We start from the raw sequence: 25,011 nt of genomic DNA on the forward strand, positions 1-25,011 counted from the left end.
CATCCCCAGCCGGGATTTGCCCGTGTGCGCCCGGGGTGGAGGGCTGACCCCGCACACCGGGGCCGGACCCGCCGCTTCACTGCGGGACACGGCGCTGCCCGGGCGGCCCCGGGAGGGCACCGGGGGAGCGCTCAACCCCCGGCTCCGGTCTCGGCGGCGCCGCGGGGCGACGTCCTCGCCGTAGGAAAAATGAAGCGGCCCGGGGCCGCGGGTGCCGGTCTGGGGGAGGCGCTGGGGCGGCCCCGGGGCGGGGGGTCCCGGAGCCAGCCCCGGGCGGCGCGGGGCGGGCGCGCCCCCTGCCGGTGGCCGCGGGGGTGACGCCACGGCTCGGCCGGGCCCCGCCCCGGAGCGGCGCCGCCATGTCGGGAGCGGCGGGGCCGGGTCCGCCCGCCGGGCCGGGCCGCTCCCCGCTGCCCTGCGCCCCCCGCCCCGCCGCCCCCCTCCAGCTGGCCGGGGGGGCCGAGCCCGCTCGCCCCGGCGTCGCCGTCATCGACCTCCGCTTCCCCCGCGGCGCTGCCGCCGACGTGAGTGCGGTACCGGGGGGGGGGGTACCGGGGGGTACCGTGGAGTCACGGGAGGATGCCGGGGGCGGTACCGGAGGGGTTGTGCCGGGATGGTCCCGAGGGAGAACAGAGGTCGTGCCGGGGACGGTGCGGGGCCGGGGGAGTCGGTGCCCGGTGTGGGGCGGTGCCGGGGCAGGACGGGGGATGCCGGGGCGGGGGGCGTGGGGGTGCCGGGGCCGGTACGGAGGGATGCCGGGGGCGCTCCCAGGGCAGACGGGATGCCGGGGCGGTGTGGGGAAGATGTGAGGGGCGGTTCTGTGGCGGAGGAGATGCCGGTGCTGGGTACCGCCCTTCCCGACGCTGGGCGGATGCTGGGGATGCGGTGCCCGTCCCAGTAGACTGGGGGATACGGGGCTGTGCTAGTGGGGGTATGGGGGCGTGCCGACCCCGGTGTGGAAGAGGGAATGCCGGTGCCCGTCCCAGTACTAGCGGGAGGATGCCGGTGTCGGTATCGGGGGGTGCCGGTGCAGGCATTGGGGGAATGCCCCAATGGGGCTGAGGTCGCTGGTCCCGCAGGTGCAGGAGATCGTGTTCAGGAACTTCTACACGGCGTTCCTGAGCGTGCGGGTGCAGCGGGCCGGCCCCGGCGGCTCCCAGCGCTGGGTGACCTGCCTGCGGGACCTGTGCCTGATGCCTTGCCCACACACCGAGGAGGGCTCCCAGGACTACTTCTGCCTCCACCGGCACCAGGTCAGCATGTCTGGATGGGACCGTGGCATCACCCAGCCCTCTGGGGCTCCCCGCTCTTCACCCACCCCCCAGGATGGCTCCCAGTCCCGGGCTCTGGTGCCAATGTCCCGCTGCCCCCATGGCTGTGAGGGTCCCTGTGCCCTGCCCAGCCCAGGCAGCCCTCAGGGATGATGCTTCCCTTGGGCTTCTTCCACCTGGGGTGGCCTGGGGGTTTTGGGAGGATACCCCAAAAGCTGCCCCCAGTTAGTGGCAGCCCCTGGCTGGTGGTTACACTCCCTGGTCCTTGCCCTGCAGATGCTGTGTGACGTGGACCAGGTGACGGCAATGAGGTTCATCCTGCGACAGCCCTCCCCAGTCTGGCTCCACTTCACCATCGAGGACCTGCAGATTTTCCCCTCTGGACAGAAGGTGAGCAGCTGCCAGAGCTACCCCATTGCCGGGCACGGGCAGGAGGCCAGGACGCTCCACTAGCCCTGGTGTTTGCCCCTACAGCTCTGGGGAGCACACACAGGGATGTGGGTCCAAGTCCTTGTCCTTTGCTGGGGCACTTGGAATCCACTTGTGCTCCAGTGGTGCTGAAGCAACAACTGCTCAGAATACAGAATTCCCTACAAAATTCTCTTTAAGGATAGTAAAGTGTTGCTTCCAAAGCAATATCACTAGGGGTGGGCTCTAAACCCCAGCACGCTGCCTAGTGTAAAGGATGGAGATAGGCTTGGGAACACCCTGTGTCACTCTCTGGATCTGTTTCAGAGTCCCCAGAAGGATTTTCCCTCCTGGCTCTCCCAGCTGACCCCTCCGGAGCAGCCAGCCAGCCTGCATGGGGTGAGTAATCACTGCTGAGGTACTGGGGGAAGGAGGGACTTCTGTGGGGTGCCAGCCATGAACATCCCTCGGGAGGCTGCCAGGCCCATGCCCGCCTTGTTGGCTCCAGGCTTTCACCAGGAATAGCTGTGGAGCCCTGAAATAACCTTCCTTGTGCTGGAAGTAGTTTGCAGTACTAAGAAGAAAAATATCTCAATGGGGATGTGCTTTTTGAGGTGACGCTTAAGTCTATTTGCCCTCTAGTCTGGGGACAGGAACATCCCCAAGGGAGATGTGGATGCACTGTGTCACTCAGCTGGCAGGTGGGATGCAATGGGATGGGGACAGGAACAAGAACATCCCTGTGGGAGCAATGGGTGCACAGTGTGGTTCAGTAGCAGGTGGGATGTGTGGGAACAGGGACATCCCTGTGGGAGCAATGGGTGCACAGCATGGTTCAGTGGCAGGTGGGATGTGTGGGATCAGGGCTGGTTCCCAGCACTCTGCTCTGGGGAACACACTGCCCTGCCAGGACAGCATATGGGCAGAGGGGCATCCAAGCCATGGCACGTGTTTACAGATTGTCAGCCACATCTGCCTGGCTGGTGGCCTTTGGTGAGCAAAGTCTGGGCAGAGCAGGGCTGGGATGGGAGCTGTCTCGCCCATGGGAACCTGCTGAATCAGCTGGAGGTGCTGCCTGCAGGAGGGTGGCACATTGCTCACACCTGCCCGGGCAGTTCTGCTACTGGGCTTCCATGCAACAGTGCTCACACTGCACCAGCAGTGAGGCAGCTGTTCCCAGTCCCTGCCCAGCTGTGTGACAGTTTGGGGAGGGCACCCCAGTCCTTTGCTGATTGCTTGGATCATGTTCCCCTTGGTAAGGAGTATCTGGGGCAGACACCAGAGGTTGGCTTTTCCTGGTATCACCACGAGGCACTCCTCAGCCCAGTGCAACAGAGCTGTGCCCCCATGAGAGTTGTGCCCCAGCCAGGAGAACTTCTGCTGAGCTCACAGGTCCCACCTGGCTAAAGGTCTCTGGGGTGAACCAGCACATGTGGGTGGGATTCTGTATCCAAGCCCAGGGAGCATCGCATAGTGAGGCTGTTGGGAAACTCTGGACTGTGTGATTAGGTCTTTAATGATTAGCCAGCAGTCAGCTTTATGTCCTCATCCTGGCCATCTGCCAGCAGAGATGGGCTGTGTCAGTACCACAGCCCACGCAGGGATCAGGGTCACTCACCCATGTCCCCAGTGGTTTGTTTTCCTAGAACGGGGCCCTGCTAACCTCACGTTGGGAAACCGCCAGCAGGTCAGGAACGTGGGCGCCATCACGTGCCTGGCTCCCTGGGAGGCACAGCCATTGCCCAAACCTGGAGTCGTCCAGCCCATCCGGCCCATCCCGACTCCACATCATTGTGCCCACTTCCTTCCAGGAGCTCCCTGATCCAGAGAAGGTGTCGACAGAGGTGCAGCAGATGTGGGTGCTGACAGAGGTGATCCGGGCTCGCCAGGCAGCCGCCCGCATCGGGCGCTTTGATGTGAGTCCCCCCACGCTGCTGACAGGGACCCCGCCTTGCCACAGGGCTCAGGAACCCTCCCAGCGGGGCTGCTCCCAGCAGGATGGGGCTGGAGTATCCCAGCAGTGCTGTGCAGACAATGACAGTCGCTCTCTTCCCCAGGTGGATGGCTGCTACGATGTCAACCTGCTTTCCTACACCTGAGCCTGCTGGTGCTGGTGCCAGCTGGGGAGAAGTGCCCCTTCCATGCTCCCGGGGCCTGAGTGGACTCCTGCATTCCCGCCTCGGCCATTGACCCCGCGGGGCTCCCGAGCCCTCCCTGTGCCCCTTCTCTGACTCCCTCTGCACTGCCCAGCAGTGAGGGGCAGCGCTGCCGCTCCAGAGACCCCTGTGAGCCTCTCCTGGGCACATCCCGTGGGCAGAGCCCGGACAGTGCACGGGGGTGCGGGGGCACCGCGGGGTGCGGGGGTGCTGGAGGTGTCACCACTAAAAGCTGCTACGTTGGCTCTGCCTGTGCCCGCCTGTCTCTGGGGGATGGGGGTGGCCGTGCCGGCAGCCCCGGGGAGGCGGTGCCGAGGGCGGGCCGGGCCGGGGGCGGGGGCGGGGGCCGGGGCCGGGCGGACTCCATGTCCCAGGCGCCCCGGGGCCGGTCCGAGCCGTGCCGGGAGGGAGGAGGAAGAGGAAGATGCTGCGGACGGGCTGCCGCGCCGCGCTGTCCCGCCGGCCCCCGGGCTCGGCGCCGCGGAGAGGGGCCGGGGGAACGGGGCCCGGGGGAGCGGGGGCCGGGGGAGCGGGGCCCGGGGAGGAGGGGCTGAAGCAGACGCCGCTGGATGCCCTGCACCGGGCCCGCGGCGGGCGCATGGTGCCCTTCGCCGGCTGGACCCTTCCGCTGCACTACGGGCAGGGCCACCTCCAGTCACACCTGCACACTCGCCGCCACTGCTCCCTCTTCGACGTCTCCCATATGCTGCAGGTAGCGCGGTCGGGATGAGGGGGCCGGGGCAGGGGGGTACCCGCACCACCTCACAACCCCCCCCGGCCCCTTGCAGACCCTGGTGTACGGCCGGGACCGCATCAGGTTCATGGAGAGCCTGGTAGTGGGGGACATCGCCGAGCTGAAGCCCGGACAGGTACGGGGCGCTGGGCGGGCACCGGGCATCCAGCGGGGTCAGAGGTCCCCGGGATGCCCTGGGAGGATCCGGGCAGCCCGCCCGTGCGTCAGTGGGCCGTGTCCCGCAGGGCACACTGACGCTGCTCACCAACGAGAAGGGCGGCATCACAGATGACCTCATCGTCACAAACACGTCAGAAGATCACCTCTACGTGGTGTCCAACGCCGCCTGTGCTGACAAGGACTTGGCCATCTTGACGGTATGGGGCTGCCTGAGCCCCAGGGGGTGGGGACACGCAGTGGGAACGTGTCCTGCCTTTTGGTGACACACGTATTGCACGGGGTGAGGTGGCCGTGGCCGTGTGTGGGGCTGGCACCGGTCTGGCCCCCGTGCTAGCAGGCCACTGTCACCCTGGCAGGACAGAGCGGCACAGCTGCAGGCCACCGGCAGTGACGTACACGTGGAGGTGTCAGACAATGCGCTGCTGGCTCTGCAAGGTAGTGGGGGCCCCTCATGGGCCTCTGGGCCCTCTCCTGGTGGATGTCACCCCCCCTCCCCACTTCCCCCCCCTTCCCTGGGCACTGCTGTCTTCCAGCCACCTGCCTCCCCAGGTCCCTCCATGGCACGGGTTCTGCAGGCAGGGCTGTCGGATGACCTGGCCAAGCTCTCCTTCATGAATAGCATCACCACAACTGTCTTCGGCGTGCCGGGCTGCCGGGTCACACGCTGTGGTTACACCGGCGAGGATGGCGTGGAGGTATCCAGGGAACCGCTCCAGCATCCCCACTGCGGGGCCGATGCGGGCGAAGGTCGTGCCCCACTGACCCTGCCCGTGTCCCCCCCCAGATCTCGGTGCCCGCGGCGCGGGCGGTGGAGCTGGCCGAGCAGCTCCTGGGCGTCCCCGACGTGTGGCTGGCAGGGCTGGCAGCCAGGGACAGCCTGCGCCTGGAGGCCGGGCTCTGCCTCTACGGCAATGACATCGACGAGACTGTCACTCCTGCCGAGGCGGGGCTGATGTGGACCTTGGGTAGGTCCACCTCCTCCTTGGGGCAGGCAGAGCAGCAAGGTGTCCCCAGTGGGTACGAGGGCACCAGTCAGGCATCGGCGACCCTCACCCATCTCTGCCCTGCAGGGAAGCGCCGGCGCGTGGCCATGGATTTCCCTGGTGCTGCTGTCATCATGGCACAAGTGAAAGATAAGCCGAGGCGCAGGCGTGTGGGGCTGACGTCGGTGGGACCTGCCATCCGGCCCCACATGGCCATCCTGGGTCCCGAAGGCAGGCCTGTGGGTAGGTGGGGGCAGCGGGGCTGGCACGGGCATGACCCTGAGCTGTGGCCATGGCAGGGACAGGCGCTGGCCAGGCCCTGCTCAGCTCCCTGTATCCTCACATCCCAGGCACAGTAACCAGCGGATGTCCCTCACCCTGCTTGGGCAAGAACATCGCCATGGGCTACGTGGAGGCAGCACACAGCCGGGCTGGCACCGAGCTCACCGTCGAGGTGCGGAAGAAGCAGCACCCTGCTGTCATCACCAAGATGCCCTTCGTTCCCACCCAGTACTACATGGCCAAGTGAGGCCAGCACATGCTGCAGGCACAGTGCCCTGGCCCCAATAAACACCCTGTTCTGTTCCCCTGGTCTCCTCTCTGGTGATGGTGGCAGTGACAAAACAAGGAGCAGCAGGTGGGCACAGCACTTTTAATGATGTTGGCAGTACCCAGCTGGCGGTCCCGCTGCTGCTCATTCCCAGTGTGTCTTCATGGGCTCTGCTGCTGGGCCATCCCTGCAGAGAGAGGCAGCGTGAGCACGGCTGTGGCAGCACCGAGCACAGCACCCCGAGGCTGGCACCTGCCTGTCTGCGTGGGTGGGCAGGGCTGAGGGGCATTTATTGAAGCATACTGGTCTGGGGTGCGGTTGGGGGGAGGAGGGGGCTCAAAGGTCAGAGGGCACAGCTTGGGGAGCACTTGTCAGAAGGCACAGCTGGGTGGGGCTGACCGGGGCCGGTGTCCCGAGGCCCCATCGGGACCCGACCGGGCGGTCACTGGGCTGTACTGGTGCAGGAGTGCAGCAGGGGGGACACTCGCTGTGGGACGCCGGGCAGGGGCTGCTCACCGGGCTGCGCTCCCAGAGCGCCGGCAGGACGCGGGGGAGCCGGGCAGGCCCGCGGAGGGTCAGCGGGGGAGTGAGCGGGTTTGGGCCCGGTAGCGGTCGGGACTCACCGGGGCGGGCAGTGCCGCTCGGCGGCGCCGTTGCGTCCCGCCGGGCCGGCGGGGGACAGGGAGTGCGCGCGGTGCCGGGCGGGCGAGGCCCCGGGAGCGGTGCCGGGGGAGCGCCGGCCGGAGGGGCCGGTCCGGTAGCAGAGCGCGGCCACCGCCCCGCCGTAGGCGCGCCAGGCCAGGCGGACGCCCAGCAGGCTGATGCCCAGCCAGAGCAGCAGCAGCTGGCACAGCGCGGCCCGCACATCCTGTGCCGCCCACTCGGCCGCCAGCTCCCGGCCCAGCGCGACCAGCGCCCGCCACGGCGGCTGCCAGCCCGCCGCCACCGCCGCCATGGCCACGGGGGACCGGGGCGAGACTGCCGGGGGGGCGGAGCCTCCGCCCGCCTCACGGCGCGGACACGGGGGGGCGGGGCCTCTGCGCGATGGGAGCGCGGCCCTGGGCGCGGCCTCGGGGCTCTTGCTTGGGGGCGTGGCCTGTCCCGTTACCGCCGCCGAGCCTGCGCAGTCGGGACGTGGCCGTGCGGGATTGGCTCCGCCCTGGGGCGGGCCCGGGGCTGTCCGCTCGGCGGGTGGGGCCGCCATGGCGGGAAGCGAGGAGGAGCCGCGGTACTCGCGGCAGCTGTGAGTGGGGGACCGGCACCGGGGACGGGAGCGCCACAGGATCGGGGCAGGGCGCGGGGCAGCGGTGCCGGCCCCCGCTGACGGCCCCCGCCGGTACCCGCAGGTACGTGCTGGGCGGCGGCGCGCGGCGGCTGTCCCGGTCGGCGGTGCTGGTGTCGGGGCTGCGCGGGACCGGAGCGCAGGTGGCGACGGCGCTGGTGCTGGCGGGGACCGGGCGCGTCGTCCTGCACGACTGCGGTGCCGTCTGCACCGCCGACCGCAGCCAGCAGGTACCGGCGGGGCCGGGCGGGGCCGCGGGGACAGGGGCGGGTGGAGGTCACTGTGACAGGTATCGGTGAAGATCTCACAACAGAAACCAGTGAGAATGCCGTAGTGGGTACAGATATGGATGGGCACCCTGATAATAGGCACAGACAGGGGTCCCGGTAACAGGTAGAGGTGGGGGTGGGTGTCCCAGTAATGAGTATGGGTGTGGGCACAGGTCCCAGAGTACAGGTATGGCTGAGGGGCCCCATCATGTCTGTAGGTATTGATAACGGTCCCGGTAATGGGTACAGACTCGTGTGGGGATCCCAGTACCAGGTACGAGTATGGATGGGGATCCTCATAATGGGTACAGACAGCAATCCCACTAACAAGTACAGGTATGGATGGGAGGGTCCCGTAACATATACAGGTACAGACAAGGGTCTTGGTACAGGTGCAGACTCAGGTGGGAGTCCCAGTGACAGGTACAGATGTGGGTGGATGTCACAGTAATAGATGCAGGTGCAGTTGGGAGAATCCCTGTTGGCAGGTGTGGGTTTGGGGTGAGGGGCTTCCAATAACAGGTACAAGTTGGGGATGCTGTTAAGGCACAGGGGGGCTTTCACCATGACAGGTAAGGTCCTCCTTAGCAGAGGCCCCCTTACCAGTGCAGACAGGACCTGTGGGGCACCCCACAGTGCTAAGTTGCACCCCAAACCCATAGGGTGCCCCACCATTGTCTGTCCACTCTGCAGTTCCTCCTGGAGGAGAGTGATCTAGGCCAGAACCGTGCCAAGGCATCCCAGCGGGCCCTGGCCGAGCTGAACCCCTGTGTGGAGGTCGAGGCTTACACCGGGGAGCTGTCAGAGGCCTTCCTTACCTCCTTCCAGGTGAGCCTGTGTCCCTCTGCCATGGTGACCCCCGGGGTGGCAGCGCTCACTGACAGACCTGCCTCAGGTGGTGGTGCTGACTGAATCCCCGCTGGAGGAGCAGCTCCACGTTGGGAACTTCTGCCATACCCACGGCATCTGCTTCATCGTGGCTGACGCCAAGGGGCTGGCAGGGTAAGGCGCCTCATGGGGTCTGGCCTGGGTCACCTCGTCCCCAGAGCCCCCAGCTGTGTGCTGCAGCCCATGTCCCCAGTATGCTGGCAGGGCTGCTCAGCCTGGGCAGGAGCTGGCAGTGCTGGGGCAGTTTGGTGGGGCAGTTCCTCTGGCAAAACCCCATCGGTCCTCTCCAGGCAGCTGTTCTGTGACTTCGGGGAGCACTTTGTTGTTGATGATCCAGCAGAAGGGGATCCAGTGTCTGCTGCTGTGCAGCACATCTCCCAGGTAGGAAGGAGGGCAGCCCCTGCAGGATCCCCCAAAATGTTGCTGCTTCATCCACTGGCTCTATGCCACCCTAGTCCAGTCCCCCACTCTCATGTAGCCTTCCCCTGTTCAGGGCAACCCAGGAGTGGTGACATGCGTGGGGACAGAGGACAGCTATGGCCATTCCTTCCGTGATGGTGACCTGGTGACGTTTTCTGGTGTGCAGGGGATGACAGAGCTGAATGGCCAGAAGCCCATCCCTGTGCATGTGCTCGGTGAGAATTCCAGAGGTGTCCTGGCTGCCCTAGCTCAGGGTTGAGGAAGTCACTGGGTCCTTGGCAGTGACCGTGATGTGACATCTGTGCTCCTCTTGTCCCCAGATGACTTCAGGCTGGAGATTGGTGACACCAGCTCCTTCTCTCCCTACCGCTGTGGGGGTCTGGTCTCACAGGTGCAGCGGCGCCTGGAGTGTTCCCACGTAAGTCCCTCTCGACCCCACGGTGCTGCCACCCGAGCTGGGGTACTGCTGTGCCACTCCAGGGCCCAGGAAAGCACTCACCAAATCCCTGGTGCTGTGCTGGCAGGAGCCCCTGTGCCGGGCATTGGAGAAGCCCAAAATCCAGGTGGCAATTCCCGAGGATCTGGCACGCAGCCGCAGCCTGCACGCCACCTTCCGGGCCCTTCACGCTTTCCGCAGGGAGCGGGGCCGCCTGCCGCGGCCCAGGGCACCGGTGAGTCCCTGTCCTGCTCCTGCCGGCCCTGCCGAGCCCCACCACCTCGCCGGGGGCTGCCCTCTCCCCTCTGCCTGCAGGCGGATGCCGAGCGGGTGCTGGGGCTGGCGCGGAGCCTGGGGGAGCAGCAGGGTCCCCTGGATGAGGACATCGTGCGCGCCTTCGCCAGCGTCAGCGCGGGGGACCTGTGCCCCGTGGCCTCCGTGGTCGGGGCGCTGGCAGCCCAGGAGGTGCTGAAGGTGAGCGGGGCGGGCTCCCGCTGGCCGTGGCTGTCCGGTGGCGTTTGGTGGCCACGAGAGGGCACTTGCTGCCCGCCTGGGGACGCCGGGTCAGGCGGCAGGGCTGGGGCGCGGTGAGGGGGAACACCCCCGCCGGCCACATCCCCACAGCTTTTCGCCCCAGGCCATCACTAGGAAGTTCGTGCCCCTGAACCAGTGGTTGTACTTGGACTCCCTGGAGTGCCTGGCGTTGCCGGGGGCCGCGCAGCTGACAGAGATGGACTGTGCCCCGGTGAGACCCCGTGTCCAGCCCCTCTCGGCTGCCCGGGATGCCGTGGCTGCTGAGCTCACACAGTTCCTTGTCCCGGCAGAGAGGCTCTCGCTACGATGGCCAGATTGCCATCTTCGGGGCCAATTTCCAGGAGAAGCTGGGCCACCAGAAGTACCTGGTGGTGAGTGGGCAGGGGCCATGGCACTGAGAGGCTGCAGAGCATCCAGCTGGCACACGGGGAGCTGCAGCATCTCTGCCCTGGCAGGTGGGAGCTGGTGCCATCGGCTGCGAGCTGCTGAAGAACTTTGCCATGATGGGGCTGACGGCGGGGGATGGGGAGCTCATTGTCACTGACATGGACACTGTTGCCCTCTCCAACCTCCATCGGCAGCTTCTCTATCGCTCAGCAGATATATCGGTGAGGCAGCATGAGGCAGGGGCTGAGCTCCCCGCAAAGGGAGGAGCTGTCCCACGGGCTCCCTAGGGCAGCCCACCCCCTCTCTGTCCTGGCAGGAGCCAAAGTCGGTGGTGGCCGCAGCAGCCGTGCAGCGCATGAACCCTGATGTCAGAGTGACAGCGCACCAGAACCAGGTGGGACCTGCCACTGAGATGCTCTACAGCGACAAATTCTTCCAGGACCTGGATGGTGTTGCCAGCGCTCTGGACACGATAGAGGCCCGTGAGTGCCATGAAGGGCAAGGGGGGCAAGCCCCTGGACATGCTCCCTGGGTCCCCAGCACTCCTGGCTCCCTGCAGGCAGCTATTTGGAGAGACGCTGTCTCCGCTGCCGCACACCACTGCTGGACTCAGGCACAGAGGGGACACGGGGGCATGTGCTGGCCATGGTACCGTCCCTGACCAAGCCTCCGGGGCCAGCCAGCATCCCCAGGGATGGCACCTTCCCCCTCTGCACCCTGCGGCACTTCCCCCGCACCATCCAGCACACACTGCAGGTAGGCTGAGCTGCCCCAGCCACAGCACCCAGCAAGGAGGCACCGGGACCTTTGTCTTCCTTCCCCATTTCCCCTCTAGTGGTGGGCCATGGGCAGGATATGGCCCCAGCTGCTTCCTGCTGGAAGCCTGAGTGTTGCTGCTGGCCTTGCCAGAGCCTTCCCCTGGGCTTGGCGGCATAAGGGGGAGGTTCCAGTGCTCAACACCCATTTCTCCTCCGCAGTGGGCCCGTGATGAGTTTGAAGGGCTTTTCCAGCTACCTGCAGAACAAGTCAACCAGCTCATGGAGTGAGTGGGCTTTGGGGGTAGTGACACTGGGAGAAGAGCTTCCACCTCTGCCAGGGTGCTGCTGGGAATGGGGAGAGTGTGCCAGACTGCCACATCCCACCCAGGTGTCTTACAGGATTACTCTTGGGCCAGCATCAGCAGTTGCCTGGTTTTGCAGGGACCCAGGTTTCCTGGAGCAGCAGCTGCCAGGGAAGGTCCTGGAGCAGGTGTTGGCCAGCCTGCAGGAGCGGCCGCGGGACTGGCGGGACTGTGTGCGCTGGGCACGCCGGCGCTGGCAGAGCTGCTACCACGATGCCATTGCCCAGCTGCTGCACACCTACCCCCCGGAGCATGTGAGCCCAGCACTATAGGGCTGGCACCCCTGCACACCCTTCCCTCCACTGGCCACCTCACTGGAACCAGGGGTACACATTCCTGGGCCTGACTCTTCTCTCCCTGTGCCAGGAAACCAGCCCGGGTGTCCCCTTCTGGACAGGGGACCGGAGCTGTCCCCATCCGCTGACATTCAACCCTGACAATGTGAGTGCAGGGAGAGCTGTGGAGTCCCATGTGGGAATGGTATGGGCAAAGGGAGAGCCAAGCCTTTGCTGAGCATACAGGAAATACTGAACTGTAGTTGTGCTCCATCTGCCACAGCCTGTGCAGGGCTGCCAGGTTCTGGGCTGTGTCTGTCCCTGTCCCCCAGTCAGTTAGGGCACTGCAGGGGACAGCTTGCACATGCTTTGTGGCCAAAGTAGGAGGAGAGGCTCCTCCACCTCCACTTTGGGACAAAGCCAGGCAGTTCTACCAGCTTGGGGCAGTGCTGGCAGCCCTTGGCTATGTGGGACCACCCCATCAAGGCACCTCATGGCCGCCCCTGTTCTACTTCGCAGGACACCCACGTGGACTATGTCGTGGCTGCTGCCCACCTCTTTGCCCAAGCACACAGAGTGCCGCCATGCAGGGACAGGGTGGCCATCCAGGCCATCCTCCGGGATGTGGTCTTGCCACCCTTTGCACCCCAGGAAGGGCTCCAGATCCCCCTCACAGAGGAATCGACAGAGAAGACACAAGTTCCTATAGGTGAGGTTCCCAGGTATGCTCCTGGGTCCAGCCTGGTGGTGGTGGGGCTTCTTGTCCCTGCTCCAGATGACCCAAGATGACCCAGACCAAGGTGGGGGCACCCCTGCAGTGCCACAGTGCAGGAGTATCACACCAGGGGTTCCTGTACCCCCAGATCACAGGCAGCTGACAGAGCTTACCCAGGACCTGGTGCAGTGGAGACAGGAGCTGGTGGGGGCTGAGGAGGCACAAGCACCCTTGATGGAGCCCATCCACTTTGAGAAGGTAGCAGAGCCAGGCAGGTGGCCCTGCTCAGCCTGGGGGGGGTTGATGTCCCCATGGGATGCAGATGTCCCCCCACTCTTCTCCACAGGACAACGATGTCCACATAGACTTTATCACAGCAGCATCCAACTTGCGTGCAGAGAATTATGGCATCTCCCCTGCCGACTGGCTGACGGTGAGAGGGGCAGCCTGTGGGGTCAGGAGTCCCTGTCCTGTGTGGGGCAGCTGGTGACACCCCTCCTGTCCTCAGAGCAAGCAAATTGCTGGGCGGATTGTGCCCGCCATCATCACCACCACGGCAGCCGTGGCCGGGCTGGCATGCCTGGAGGTCTACAAGCTGGTGTGGGGGTGCCAGGACCTCAGCTGCTACCGCAGCAGCAACATCAACCTGTCTGCCTGCCTGCTGCACCGTTTCCTGCCTTCACCAGCCCCCACCTACTGGGTAGGATCCTCTTCCCTGGGGAAGTGCAGGTGGGGGACATCAGAGGCCAGTGGCATCTGCTGTGGGACAATGTCAGGGGGACCCAGGGGAAAGGAGGTGGCCATGCAGCAAGGACAGCCCTGGCCATAGCACTCCAGAAATGGATCTGGGTGCTGCAGTGGGTTGGGAATGCTGCCGGGCAGGGAGGAACCAGCTCCTTCCTCTGGCTGCCCCCCAGCACTGAGACACTGTCCTGTTTGCCCCGCATCGGGCCCAGCTGTGGTGCTCTGGGGTGCCCATGGGGCTGAGGCAGCCCCACTGCCCATGGCAGGCCCCACGCCGAGCCCCACAGGCAGGGGTGGGAGGCCCTGGGCTCATCTGGCTTATGGAAAGCAGCTGCGGCAGCCGCAGAGCAGCTGGCACCGGGCCGGGAAGGGCCGCCCGGGGGAGCGGGGCCGGGGGTCCCGGCGGTGGGGAACGGAGAGGGGGAGCGGGGTGGGGGCAGGCCCAGATTGGGACCGTCTGCGCTATAGAGGCGCCTTTGTCTGGGGGTTTATGGCGTGCGAGGCAGTCCTTCCGGCACGGCAGGAAGCGCCGATTGGAACCAGATTGGCCCGGGGGGCCCAGGGCCGGGGGCAGGAAGAGGGGGAGGGAGGCGACTCCACTGCCTTGCTCCGGCTCCAGCACCACTTCGGGCTGATGGCTGCCCCCGGCCCCCTCAAACCCCATGCCCGGCCCTGTGTCATCCTGCCTGTAGTAACCCGGGGTTGGCATCAGCCCTGGATGGAGAATGCTGCTGGATCTGGCCATGCCCTCAGGGCCCTGCAGCAGCACCCGACACCTCCATGTCCCAGGGCGAGGACAGCTGGCGTGACATTTCACACCCAGCTGCTTGGCTCTGGTGGGAACACATGTCCCCGAGGCCTCCTTAGTATGACCTATATCCCATGGGGACCTGGGGAGCCCACATTAGGGGCCAGCCTTGTCCAGAGGAACATGCTTCCCAGGGCCAGAGTGATGTACTTTGCTGGTGGAGGGCCAGGCCATGGCTTTCCCTCTGTCCCTGAGCAGTTGCTGCCCCGGTGAGGATGGGGTTAAGCCTTTCTCTCCACCAGTGGGATAAGTGCAGACGGCAGAAGGCGGAGGTGAGAAGGCAACAGAAAGCAGGAGGGAGAGTGACCAGGTGTGAACACCCCTCCCGAGTGGGGCTGGGGCCAGGCAGGCAGTGCTGGTGCTGCCTGCGGCGAGGGCAGATGGCTGCATAGCCCTGCCAGACTGCGTGAGGCCGCGTCCGGCACTTGGCCCCGGGGCTTGGCACCGCACTGGCCTCCTTGGGCTGGAGCAGGGGTCGTGGGGCCACAGGCATTAGAAGAGATGATTGTGTGGGGCTGGGCAGCGCTTCAATGGCCTTTTGTGTGCCTGGCCTGGCCTGGGGCTGGGGGCAGTGCCGGCCCCCCACTGACACTGACCCTTGAAGTCAGCCCCAGCAGTGCTTGGGGGGATAGTCGTGTCCCCCGCTGCCCCTGCACCACCATGGTGCCCCCATCACCCTGCCCATTTGCCTGCCCCGATGTCCCCCAGCACTTGCGCTGCACCAGTCCCTGCCCCATGGGGCTGGGCAGCCAGGACATGGGGTGCCAGTGCTGGCTGCTACCCCCTGGCAGTACGGCGGGCGGGAGTGGAGCTGCTGGGACCGGCTGGAGATGCAGGCAGTCGGTGCAGATGGACAGGCAATGACGGTGCAGGAGGTGCTGGACTGGCTGCAGGTGAGCCCAGCGCTGTCAGGACTCAGCCAGGTCACCCTGGGGGGATGCAGGACCAGACCTTGACACCCACCTCTTGCAGAGGACACATGGCTGGACCGTGACCATGCTCCTGTGCGGCGACAGCGTGCTCTATGACAGCAAGGCAGATGCAGAGACACGGGCCCGGCAGCAGGCACAGAGGTAGGTCCCCGGCTCCAGGGCCCAATCCTGCCCCAGAAGAGGGGGGCTTCCAGCCCCCACTGCCTCAATCCTGAGCTACTCCAGCTGCAGTGCAGCTCCCAGCCAGCTGCTGGATAAACATCCTGCCGGCAGCACTTCCCGTGGTGGGACCCCGGCCCGGCCCCTTGCTGCTGGCCTCTGCATCCCACCAGCCTGGCTGAACACCCCTGAGGGGCCCAAGGCACCCCTGGAGCTCTCAGCCAGCCGTGGGAGAAAAGCCAGTGCCCCCAAAACCCCCTGTCCCTGTTACAGGTTATCAGAGAACTTGGAGGATGCCGGAATGCCACAGCAGCAGGACCTGGAGCTGCTGTATATATGTGAGGGAGAGGATGCTGAGGCTGAAGATACCCGTCCCCCTCTCCTGTGTTCCCTGCCTTGAGCAAGGGGCCGGCACCTCCTGCCCCATGCAATAAAAGCTGCAGGCTGCAATGGCCCTCATTGCAAAAACCCCCTGCTTGCCCCTGCCCAGAGTCGGGGCACGGGCACTCCCTTTGATAAACGCTGTGGCGCCCAGACCATACAAAACGGGGGTTTATTTACAGGGTGGGGGTGCGGGCCGCAGCAGCAGGGCTAAATGTAGCCGATAACGTCGTTGCAGATGATGGGCTGGCGGCTGCGGCTGTTCATCAAGGCGGTGAAGCGGTGGAAGTCCGTGGCCAGCTGGGCGATGTTGCTGTGGGACTGGTGGAAGCAGGCGCCCTTGGGCTGTCCCCCCAGCCCCAGCGGGCAGGAGAAACGCTTGGTGCCATCGCGGGCCCCCGGCCGCGCACCGTCGGCGCCCCGAGGCCGGGCCATGTTGGCCAGCTTGCGGCGTACGTTTCCCGAGAGGCTGAGCAGGAAGGCGGGGGGCTTGCCCAGCCGGCGGGAGGGCTCGGCAGGGGCTCTGCGGCGCGGCTCGGCGCCCACCTCGGGCAGGTCCATCCAGTTCTCCACCAGGTCAGCGAAGCAGTTGTCGCCCAGCACCAGGGGCTGCCGGTTCCGGCTCTGCGACAGCAGCGCTACGGTCCAGTCCTGCGCGTCGGCGGGCTCCAGGGCTCGCCACTGCTCCAGACAGGCGTCCGAGGTGGATTTGGGGCGGACGCGGCGGGCGGGGGCGGCCGGCGGGGCGGCGGGGCCGGCGGAGAGCCGGTGCGCCCGTTGGCAGGGCAGCGGCTGCCGGCGCCGCACGGGCACCTCCTCTTCCCTCCACGTGCTCCCCGACGCCTCCGAGTAGCCCGAGTCGAACTCCAAGCTGCGCTCGCTGGCCGGGGGGGAGCGTGCGGCCGGGCCCCCTCCCTCCTCCTCCTCGCCGCCGGGGTCCAGGCTGCAGGCCGAGTCTGCCGCCGAGCCGGGGCGCGGGGCGCGGGCAGGCGGCCCCGGGGCCCTCCCGGGGGGGTGCGGAGCCTGCCGCGTGCCCGGCATGTGCGCCCGCGGCGTCGGGCCCGCGTCCCGCCGGCACCGCTGCGGGGAAAAGGGCACGTCAGCGCGGTTGTCGCCGCCGCCCCCCAGCCCGCACCGCCATCCCCCGTCCCGCCCTCCTCGGCACCCCGCGTCCTCCGCCCCGGCTCGGGGGGGCTTTGCCGGTTCAATGGGCGTGCAGCAGGGTGCGGAGAGCGGGGCGCAGGTCCCGGCTTGCCTGCAGCCCCGGGCCCCGCTTTCCCGCGGCTCCTGCGCGGAGCCGGCCGGCGTGCAGCGGCTTGTCGGGTGAGCCAGCAGGCACCCAGCCCCGGCCGTGCCTGCGGGAAATGACAGAGAGCCGCGGCACGTAGGAGCGGGCGCTCCACCGCCCCCCCGACAGCCCTTCCCGTGCCTCCTTCTCGGTGGGGAGGCGACCGGGACGTCCCTCCAGCGGAGTCCCACTCGGCGGCCCGGGGCCACCCGCGGGTGCCGGGGTAGGGCTCTCCCCCCGTGCGCCGGCGGGGTCACCCACCCACCCTGTGCCCTCCGGCTGGGGACACCCCAGGTGACGTCAGGGGGCAGCCGAGGCCTGGGCCCCCCGAACGCCGGGGAATACAGGGGACCAGGGCAGCCGGGGCTGAACGGAGCGGGGCCGGGCGGGCGCGGGGAAGGGATTCCTGGCTCCCGCAGCCGGGCCGCTCCTCGCTCTTGAATTCCTATTGTCTGAACCCAAAAGCAGGGTGTTACGTCCGCTTTCCTTTCCGCGCTGGAGTCGCGGAAAGCTGAGTGTGCAGGAGGGATTGCTTCCAGGACCGATAATTCTGTCCCCTCTGGCTGGCCCTGACAGAGCTGCTGGCAGGACTGTCCTTGTCCCTTTCCACGTCCCCGTCCCAATCCCTGTCCCCCTCCCCTCTGGCTGGGACCCTCTCATCCCGCCCGAGTGGCAAATTGCCACCACTCCGAGCCGCCCAGTCCCGCCGCTGGCCGGGAACACCGGGGCAGCCGGTTCTGAGGTGCTGGGTAAGCATGCGGCAGGCCCAGGAGAGCCCAAGGGCCACCCTGTCACCGCCGTCCCTGGGGGATGGCAGCTCCGGGGGGACGGCGCCGCTGGCCCCTTGACAGCTGGACACCGTGCCCGCCGGCCGCCCGCGCCCCCGCACCGCCGTGTCCCACCGGGCGGCCACGTCCCCCGCGCCGCCCTCGGCCTTGCGTGTACTGTCACGGCCCTGGTGTCACCGGCAGCGCCCGGACGTCCCGGCAGTCCCGGTGCGGCGGGGTGCAGGCACGGTGGTCCCGTCCCCTCCCGGTGCCCGCGGCGCACTCACCCGGTCGGCGCCGAGCTGGTCCGGGCGGGCGTTGTGCATGCCCGGCCCCGCTCCCGGTGCCGCCGGTGCCGGAGCAGCAGCAGCAGCAGCAGCAGCAGTAGCGACAGCGGACGGAGCGCCCGGCAGTGCCCGCCGCCTCCCGGCGCTGCCCGGCGGCCCCGCCCCGGCCAATGGGGCCGCCGTAACGTGAGCCGTGAGCCGTGAGCCCGGCCCGCACCGGCCCCGCCGCCCCGGGGCCCCGCCCCGCCCACGGACCCCTCCCCGCCGCCCCGGGGCCCCGCGCCGGGCACCACCCGGGCACCGCGGGGCCGGGCGGGATCCGTGTCCCGCAGCCCGGTGCGCCCCGGCGGGAGGGAGGGAGGGAGGGCAGCCCCCCTCGGCACCCCCCGCCGCCGGGCTGCCAGAGCCGGGCCGGGCGCTGGAGGAGGGAAGGGAAGGGAAGGGAAGGGAAAGGAAGAGTGACCCCGGCCGCAGCGCCCGTTAATTGGGAACTAATAGCGCTTAATGGAAATCCCGGGAGAAGCGGCACTGGTTTGCAAATGAACGAGAATACGGCCAAAAATTACCTCCCAGCTAATTTTCCCGGTTCCCGAGCGTGCCGCGCGGTGAAGCAGCGTGGGGTGGCAGCCAAACCCCGCGGAGCTGCGAGTGGTGAGGGGCTGGGAGGGGCGGCGTGCAGAGCCGGGGGCACTGGAGCCGTGCCTTGTCCCTCCCGTGGCCGGGACGGCCACCACGGGTGGGAATGGACAGCGTGACGCCGGGCCGGGGAGGTGCCCAGCACCCCTGGCAACCGGCTGCAGTTTGTCCCAAACACCCAGCGAGCCATGGGCACGCACGGCCACTTCACCTTCCTCCTCCTCAGCCTCTGTGCCCCAGGTAGGTGCTTCATTGTCATAGTGTTTGTCACCCTTTGCCAGATCCTGGGGGGATGACTGAGAAGAAGAGGGCAGGGGAGAGGCTGTCCTCGGTTGTTCCCGCATTCCTGGGGCTGAGCCCAGGCTAGGCAGAGGGATTGGCAGCTGCCTGGCTGGGCTGAGGCGGGGAGGAGGCACTGCACAATGCTCAGGGCATTGCCCAGGTGTCCTCAGAGTGTCCTCAGCCTTGCCAGGATGTTACTGGGGCTTCTTTTGGGCACCACTGTGGCATATCCAGACACCATTGGGGTTTCATCAGAGCATCTCACAGAGGGAGTTCTGAGGCCTCCCCAGGGCACTGGCAGGGCGTACCTGGCAGGCTGGAGTGACACTCTCCTCTTTGCAGGGACTTTCGTCAGAGCAACAGGTAAGAGTGGGGTGTTTTGGACCCGACTGTGCCTGGCAGGGGAACCTGTACCTGCGTTGGTGCTTAGGTGCAGGAGCAGAGCTCCATAAGCTCAGCTGGATGATCCATCAGTGGTCCCTGGGGTCTCCCACCAGTCCTGCCTGACTTGCCCCGTGTGGTGACCCTGAGTGAGGACGCGGTGCCGGGCACCCGCGTCGCTGAGGTGACCGTGTCCTGCAGCAACTCAAGCAGCAGTCCCAATGTCACCCTGGATAGCATCGAGCCCAACCACCCCTTCAACTCCATCGCCATCAGCTCTGACCCCAAGGATGCCACCACATTCTGGGCAGAGGTGTGACTGGGGAATAGGGAGTGGGGCTGGGGCTGGCAGGAGCCCTGCTGAGTGACTGTGTCTCCATGGCAGGTGACACTGGCTGCTGGTGCAGAGCTCGATGCCCGCCAGTTGAGCCAGTACACACTGATCCTGAGGGCTGCTTGTCCTGGGGAGGATGAGGTGGAGGAGCGGCTCTACGTCCAGGTGACACCAGGGCATGTGCTGCGCTGTGACAGCCGCTTTGCCAGTCCAGGTAGGAAACAGGGGCACAGGGCAGTGGGGGCTGTGGGTGCCCGTCAGCACCAAGCTCCCACAGTTGTGCTGTGCTCCAGAGGGTGACGTGGTGCAGGTGCTGGCGGATGTAGCGCCGCGGACACCCCTGTATGCGGTGCTGCCACAGCCACTTGGACTGACGGTGAGTGGCAGCTCCTTAGAGGGCCACACCCCCACAGGAGGGGGCGGCCTTGGAGACAGCAGAACCCCGGGTATGGGACAGGGCTTCCCATCCTCCTCCTTTCTGCAGTTCACGCTACGAAACCGCAACACGCCACTCACGCTCACCCGCCGAGGCCTGGTGCTGGCACCTGACAAGGGTTTTGACCCCTACAAGGACACCCAGGTGGGCACCAGCAGCCCCAGGCTGGTCACAGCCACCTCTCAGTCCACCGGGGCTTAGGCCCTCCCTGGTCACAGCTCTCCACATCCTGCTCTTCCCATTAGATCCCCGTCTCGCCCTGGAGCCACAAGTGCTCCAGCCTGGTCCCTATCCTCTTTCTGTATCTCGAGTCCTGCTTGTACCCTCATCCCTGTCTGTATTCCTGCCCATTCTAGTCTCCAGCTCATACTCATCTCCATCTCCACACCTCTTTCCACCTCTGTTCCTACTCCAAGCCCCATTCTTGTGCTTTCCCCCCTCTCCTTTGTCCCTGTTTCTGTTCCCATCCCATTGCAATTCCTGTCTCTGTCCCTATTAGTAGCCTCATCACTATCCCTATCCCCATTATTGGTACCACTCAGAGCTGTCCCACAGCTGCCCCGATGCTTCCCCACAGACATTCAGGTTGGAGATCGAGGTGACAGATCGTCATGGGCACAACTGCAGTGGGGCTGTAAAGGTGGAGGTGCAGCCATCACTTCGTCCCCGTGTCACTTTCCCGTGAGTGAGGTTGGGCCAGGAGGGGGGTGCTGGTGGCACCAGGCTGCACCACAATGTCCAACCTCACCTGCAGGGAGCCACACAGGGCTGTGACGGTGACAGAAAGCATTGGCCCCTGGGAGGTGGTCACACAGGTCTGTGCCGGAGGTGAAAATGTCCACTATGCCATCCTCGCTCCTGTGGCTCCTGAACTCTTTACCATTGACGAGAGTGAGCAGGGCAACGGGGATCCCCAAGGACACCCTGTCCCTGTCCCTGTGCCCAGTGTAAGGCCCTAGCTCCTCCTGCAGGGACGGGTGAGATCCGCAGCACCCGCCGGCTGGAGAGGACCCGTGTCCACCTCCTCATCCAGGCTTACAACAGGCTGCACCCCGAGGACCACGCCACCGCCACGGTCAATATCACTGTGCAGGGGACAGACCGTCAGGCACCAAGATGTGTCCCAGCCATCTTTGTGTATGGTTCAGGGGGGAGTGGGGGGCATGGGACTCTCTGCTGCACCCAGGTCATGGGACAGAGGCTGAGCTGCTGGCTGCCCTGCCACAGGTCCCAGGTGCCTGAAACTGTGTCCCCCGGTGAGACCTTGGTGAGACTGAGGTGCACCAATTCTGCCAGCACTGATAGGCGTCTGCACTATGCTCTTGAGGGGCCTCCCTCCTCCCTCTCCCACTTCTGCATGGAGGGGCCACAGCTGAAGGTGAGCGGGGCCGTGGGCAGTGCCCAGGTGGACAGCAAGCCCAGACCCCGGAGCCCAGTGGGACAAGTGGGACCCTGTGACATGTGCTGTCGTGCCAGGTTCTGGGTCAGGGCTCCCTGCTCTCCTAGGCGTGCTCGTTCTCCATACTGGCTCCCTCCTTCTCTTCTGGCATTGCAGCTTTGTGAGACACCTGGCTTTGTGGGATACTCTGGCTTTGCAGCACATCTGAGCTTTGCAGAGCACCTCGGCTCTGCCTGACATTCCCCTCCTGGCTTGGCAGGTCAACACCACCCTGGACTATGACTCGGAGGCCATGGCTGCTCTGGGCTTCCAGCTCACAGCTACCATTGTAGTGACAGTGGGAGGGCAGCCCCTACAGAGCAGTGAGTGCCTGTGTCCCTTTCCCAGTCCCCAAACCAGCAGATCACAGAGGAAACATTCCTTCCGTGCTGCCTCAGAGATGCCCACCCCAGGCGGGGGTGCCTCTGTCCCCATGTCCCCCAGCCTGGCACAGGCTGTGGGGTGGTGCCAGCATGGTTAAGCACCTGTGTGCCACACAGCCCGTGTGCCTGTGCTTGTGACGGTGACACCTGTCAATGAATTCAGGCCGGCGTGCCCCAGCAGTGCCTCCTTCACCGTGCTAGAGACAGCAGCTTTCGGCAGCCTCGTGGGGCGTGTGGCTGGCACTGACAGAGACTACCCCCGAGACAGCCTCGAGTACAGCCTGGAGGGGGGCTCTGGCCCTGCACAGCCCTTCTCCATCGACAGGCGCACTGGTGAGCAGCCGGTCCCTTCCCCAGCCCCCGCCACACCCCATGGCACCTACCAGTTCCCAGCAGCTCCTGCCTTCCCACAGGCAAGATCCGCGTGGTGGGATCCCTGGACTCCCAGCAGCAGAAGAATTACAGGCTGGTGGTGCGGCTGACGGACACGCATAATGACCTGGACCTAAGGAAGAGGCAGAGCTGTCTGTGCGACGTGTCTGTGCGCCTGCAGGTGTGAGGGCAGCCCACTGGGTGAGCTGTGGTGGGTGCGAGGACTGTGGGTGCCCTACCGCTTCCCCCTGCAGGCTGTGCCGGACCCGCTGCCGGTGTGCATCCCCGAGGTGCAGGAGCTGCGGATCACGGCTGGGTTCCCGGGCAGCCGCCAGCCTGTCACCCGCCTGGCGTGCCACAGCAGCCCCGACAGTGCCGCGCTGACTTACACCATTGTGGGAGGTGAGGAGCGGCCAAGCCACGGCACAAAACAGCCCTCGCCGTGGTGCGACGCTGAGCAGACTCTCCGGTCCAGGCAATGAAGACGGGTGCTTTCGGCTGGAAGGGAACACCCTTGTCTACCTCCCCAGTGACCGAGCCGAGCCCCAGCCCTTTGTCCTGCTGGTGGAGGTGTGGGGTGGCTCTGCCGCCCGCCGCCGCAGCAGTGTGGTGGCCCTGGTGGTGCACGTCACCCCCCGGAGCACCCCGGTGCCACCCAGCACCACCACCCAGCCCACGGTGAGTAGGGCAGCTGGTGCTCCAGGGTCCATTGAACCTCCCATGGCCCCTCACCCCGCTGCCTCCGCAGACGCTGAAGAGGGAGCCGCTGGTTGTCGTGCGGACAGAGGCCGTGTGGCACCCACCGGCCTGGTTTGTAGCCGTGCTGACCATCTCTGGTGCCCTGCTGCTGGGCACCCTGGGCTGCACGGCCCGGAACCTGCTGCGCAGGTGAGCTCCAGCCCGCCTCACGGCGTGCACAGTGAGCAAGACTAAGGGTTCATGGCTGCCTTCTGCTCCTCCCACAGCAACCGGGCCCCTGGCAAGCTGTTCCTGGCCAAGAGGTGAGCGCTTTATGGCTAGGGTGGTCATATTGGCAGTTGTACTGTCCTTGCAGGTAGCCAGGGAGACACAGCACATGGGGTATGTTTAATAGACTCTGCATTTGGCCATGGCTTGCTGTGCCAGGGAGCTGTCTCTGCTCAGGGCAAGGGTGCAGCCCTGATGGGAGCTATGAGAGCAGAGAGAGCAATTTGGCCAGTAGACAGTGATGTCAATGTTGGCTGGGGCACAAACTCTGCAGTGGACAGGGTGGGATGGCACAGTGCTGGTGCCAATGCCTACTGCAAGGCTGGGTCCTGGCAGTAGGGCTGAGGTCACTGCAGCTCACCAGGGGAGCCCGTGTTTAGCAGAGGTGAGCCCCCTTTGTCAGGGAAAGCTCCTAGGGAGGAGGTGAGCAGGCTGCACAACCCCTGGAGGATCAGTGATAGTGATGGGTGACATAGGAGAGAGCCTGAGGAGACCAGCCTGTGCCAAGTGTCTGCACAGCAAGGAGGAGACATGCAAGCTCATGGGCAGGATAACAGTCACCTCCAGTGGCATTACTACCCTGAGGTGATGCAAAGCTGGATCCAGATTCATTGCTGAGGATGGGGACACAGTGCTTGGTGACACTGGGGCTGTGGTGACTATGCAAGAGAGAAGACCCAGGCTCAGCCCCTGTGTGTGGCCCTGGCAGCTCCCCCAGCACAGCATCCTCCAAGCACGAGAGAGATGTGTGCCAGTACATGGGGAAAGGCAGATGTGGTGGCAGACCTGCTTAGTGCTCAGGCACTGAGTGCTCAAGCACCACTGGTGGTGGTGCTTGGGGGAGCACAGCCCTGTCACAGTCCCCTTCTGTGCCAGGAGACAATCAGGTAGGTGGATGATGGGCTTAACAGGGCATGGCTGGCAGGGCAAAACCTGGCTGGCAGGTTGCTCCCAGTGGCATCTCTTGGGGTTGAGGCCGGCAGCCCATCACTGACAGCATTCCCTCCCTTCCCCTTTTCCTTCTGCAGCTCCTGGGATGTGGTGGAGCACAGTGGGGCAAAGAGGAACACGGACACCCACATGCCAGCAGCTCAGTAAGTATGTGGCAGCGAGGGTGGGTGCCGTGCCAGGGAGGCAGGAAGAGCTCTGTGGCCCTCAGCAGCCTCTCCTCTGCACAGGGGCAGCGTGATGGCTGTGCTCAGGACCCATGTGAGTGCCCTGTCCCACAGCCCCAGCAGCCCCAACAGCAGCCTTGGGCTGTGTCCCCCAGGCAGAGGGGTCTGGGGACAGGAGAGATGAGGGCCAGGCCCATGTGGCAGTGACTGACTGCTGCCTCCATCTCAGGCACCCGCAGGGACTATTTCTTCAACAGCGTGACCGGGGCTGGGCGCTGGATCTGACGGGCTTGGCTTGACGAGGGGCTGCTTGTGACCCACAGCTCCACACGGGCAGAGCACTGGGCACTGGCAGACAGCTGCTGTGGCCTCCGAGGAGACCCATTCCTTGTGGCCAAAGTGCTTCACACGGGGTGCAGCCAGACCCTGAGCCACCTCAGCCGGTCTAGAGCTAATAAATGGTGTCAGAGATTGCACACACTGCTGTGATTGCCTCAGGGAGTCTCGTTACCGGGCAGTGCTGCTGCTGGCTGTCCTGCTGTGGTGGTCATTAGCACTGTCTGGTTAGCGATGGGAGCAGCGTGATCCAGGACAAGGATTCGCACCGGGCTTGGCACTGCGAAAAAATGTTACCAGAGCTTGGGCCAAGTCTGCTTCGGTTACAGAAACACCTTTGTAGCCTCTGGATGTGGCTC

The 25,011-nt window shown here is 65.8% G+C and overlaps 6 protein-coding genes across 6 annotated transcripts; 4 read left to right on the top strand and 2 right to left on the bottom strand.

The window, feature by feature from the left end:
- The first annotated feature begins 246 nt into the window (after positions 1 to 246).
- On the top strand, positions 247 to 4,065 carry NICN1 (nicolin 1, tubulin polyglutamylase complex subunit). Its single transcript, XM_083869716.1, has 6 exons — positions 247 to 524; positions 1,080 to 1,253; positions 1,548 to 1,661; positions 2,007 to 2,078; positions 3,491 to 3,595; positions 3,737 to 4,065. The coding sequence occupies exons 1-6, from the start codon at positions 360 to 362 to the stop codon at positions 3,776 to 3,778; spliced, it is 672 nt and encodes a 223-aa protein (XP_083725842.1). The 5' UTR covers positions 247 to 359; the 3' UTR covers positions 3,779 to 4,065.
- Positions 4,066 to 4,259: 194 nt separating this feature from the next.
- AMT (aminomethyltransferase) lies at positions 4,260 to 6,317 on the top strand (the record flags this gene model as incomplete). Its single annotated transcript, XM_083869631.1, has 8 exons — positions 4,260 to 4,547; positions 4,624 to 4,704; positions 4,814 to 4,945; positions 5,105 to 5,183; positions 5,298 to 5,443; positions 5,533 to 5,713; positions 5,819 to 5,974; positions 6,082 to 6,317. The coding sequence occupies 8 exons, from the start codon at positions 4,260 to 4,262 to the stop codon at positions 6,258 to 6,260; spliced, it is 1,242 nt and encodes a 413-aa protein (XP_083725757.1). The 3' UTR covers positions 6,261 to 6,317.
- Positions 6,318 to 6,370: 53 nt separating this feature from the next.
- TCTA (T cell leukemia translocation altered) lies at positions 6,371 to 7,236 on the bottom strand (the record flags this gene model as incomplete). The annotated part of the gene is made up of 2 exons (XM_083869678.1): positions 6,371 to 6,468; positions 6,905 to 7,236. 2 exons carry the CDS (start codon positions 7,234 to 7,236, stop codon positions 6,426 to 6,428), a joined length of 375 nt encoding a protein of 124 aa, XP_083725804.1. The 3' UTR covers positions 6,371 to 6,425.
- UBA7 (ubiquitin like modifier activating enzyme 7) lies at positions 7,235 to 15,685 on the top strand (the record flags this gene model as incomplete). Its single annotated transcript, XM_083869275.1, has 24 exons — positions 7,235 to 7,524; positions 7,628 to 7,793; positions 8,526 to 8,660; positions 8,728 to 8,834; positions 9,011 to 9,101; positions 9,214 to 9,355; positions 9,461 to 9,558; positions 9,665 to 9,811; positions 9,892 to 10,050; positions 10,214 to 10,321; positions 10,401 to 10,481; positions 10,566 to 10,718; positions 10,814 to 10,979; positions 11,057 to 11,253; positions 11,475 to 11,539; positions 11,697 to 11,871; positions 11,984 to 12,058; positions 12,412 to 12,601; positions 12,756 to 12,865; positions 12,954 to 13,040; positions 13,116 to 13,307; positions 14,951 to 15,052; positions 15,132 to 15,232; positions 15,524 to 15,685. 24 exons carry the CDS (start codon positions 7,235 to 7,237, stop codon positions 15,648 to 15,650), a joined length of 3,264 nt encoding a protein of 1,087 aa, XP_083725401.1. The 3' UTR covers positions 15,651 to 15,685.
- Positions 15,686 to 15,816: 131 nt separating this feature from the next.
- On the bottom strand, positions 15,817 to 18,012 carry INKA1 (inka box actin regulator 1; the record flags this gene model as incomplete). Its single annotated transcript, XM_083869691.1, has 2 exons — positions 15,817 to 16,711; positions 17,974 to 18,012. The coding sequence occupies 2 exons, from the start codon at positions 18,010 to 18,012 to the stop codon at positions 15,842 to 15,844; spliced, it is 909 nt and encodes a 302-aa protein (XP_083725817.1). The 3' UTR covers positions 15,817 to 15,841.
- Positions 18,013 to 18,797: 785 nt separating this feature from the next.
- CDHR4 (cadherin related family member 4) lies at positions 18,798 to 24,759 on the top strand (the record flags this gene model as incomplete). The annotated part of the gene is given in 21 exon segments (XM_083869848.1): positions 18,798 to 18,849; positions 19,234 to 19,254; positions 19,389 to 19,585; positions 19,658 to 19,820; positions 19,900 to 19,982; positions 20,091 to 20,186; positions 20,620 to 20,723; positions 20,797 to 20,933; positions 21,014 to 21,179; positions 21,270 to 21,420; positions 21,701 to 21,803; positions 21,981 to 22,196; positions 22,277 to 22,416; positions 22,490 to 22,637; positions 22,711 to 22,913; positions 22,984 to 23,123; positions 23,201 to 23,236; positions 24,230 to 24,252; positions 24,255 to 24,295; positions 24,380 to 24,410; positions 24,546 to 24,759. Coding segments are annotated over 21 exon segments (2,307 nt in total). The 3' UTR covers positions 24,602 to 24,759.
- Between the last annotated feature and the right edge of the window lie 252 nt (positions 24,760 to 25,011).

The sequence above is a fragment of the Zosterops lateralis genome (genome assembly GCF_965231275.1).
Source record: "Zosterops lateralis genome assembly, chromosome: 11".
In the NCBI taxonomy this organism is placed as follows: domain Eukaryota; kingdom Metazoa; phylum Chordata; class Aves; order Passeriformes; family Zosteropidae; genus Zosterops; species Zosterops lateralis.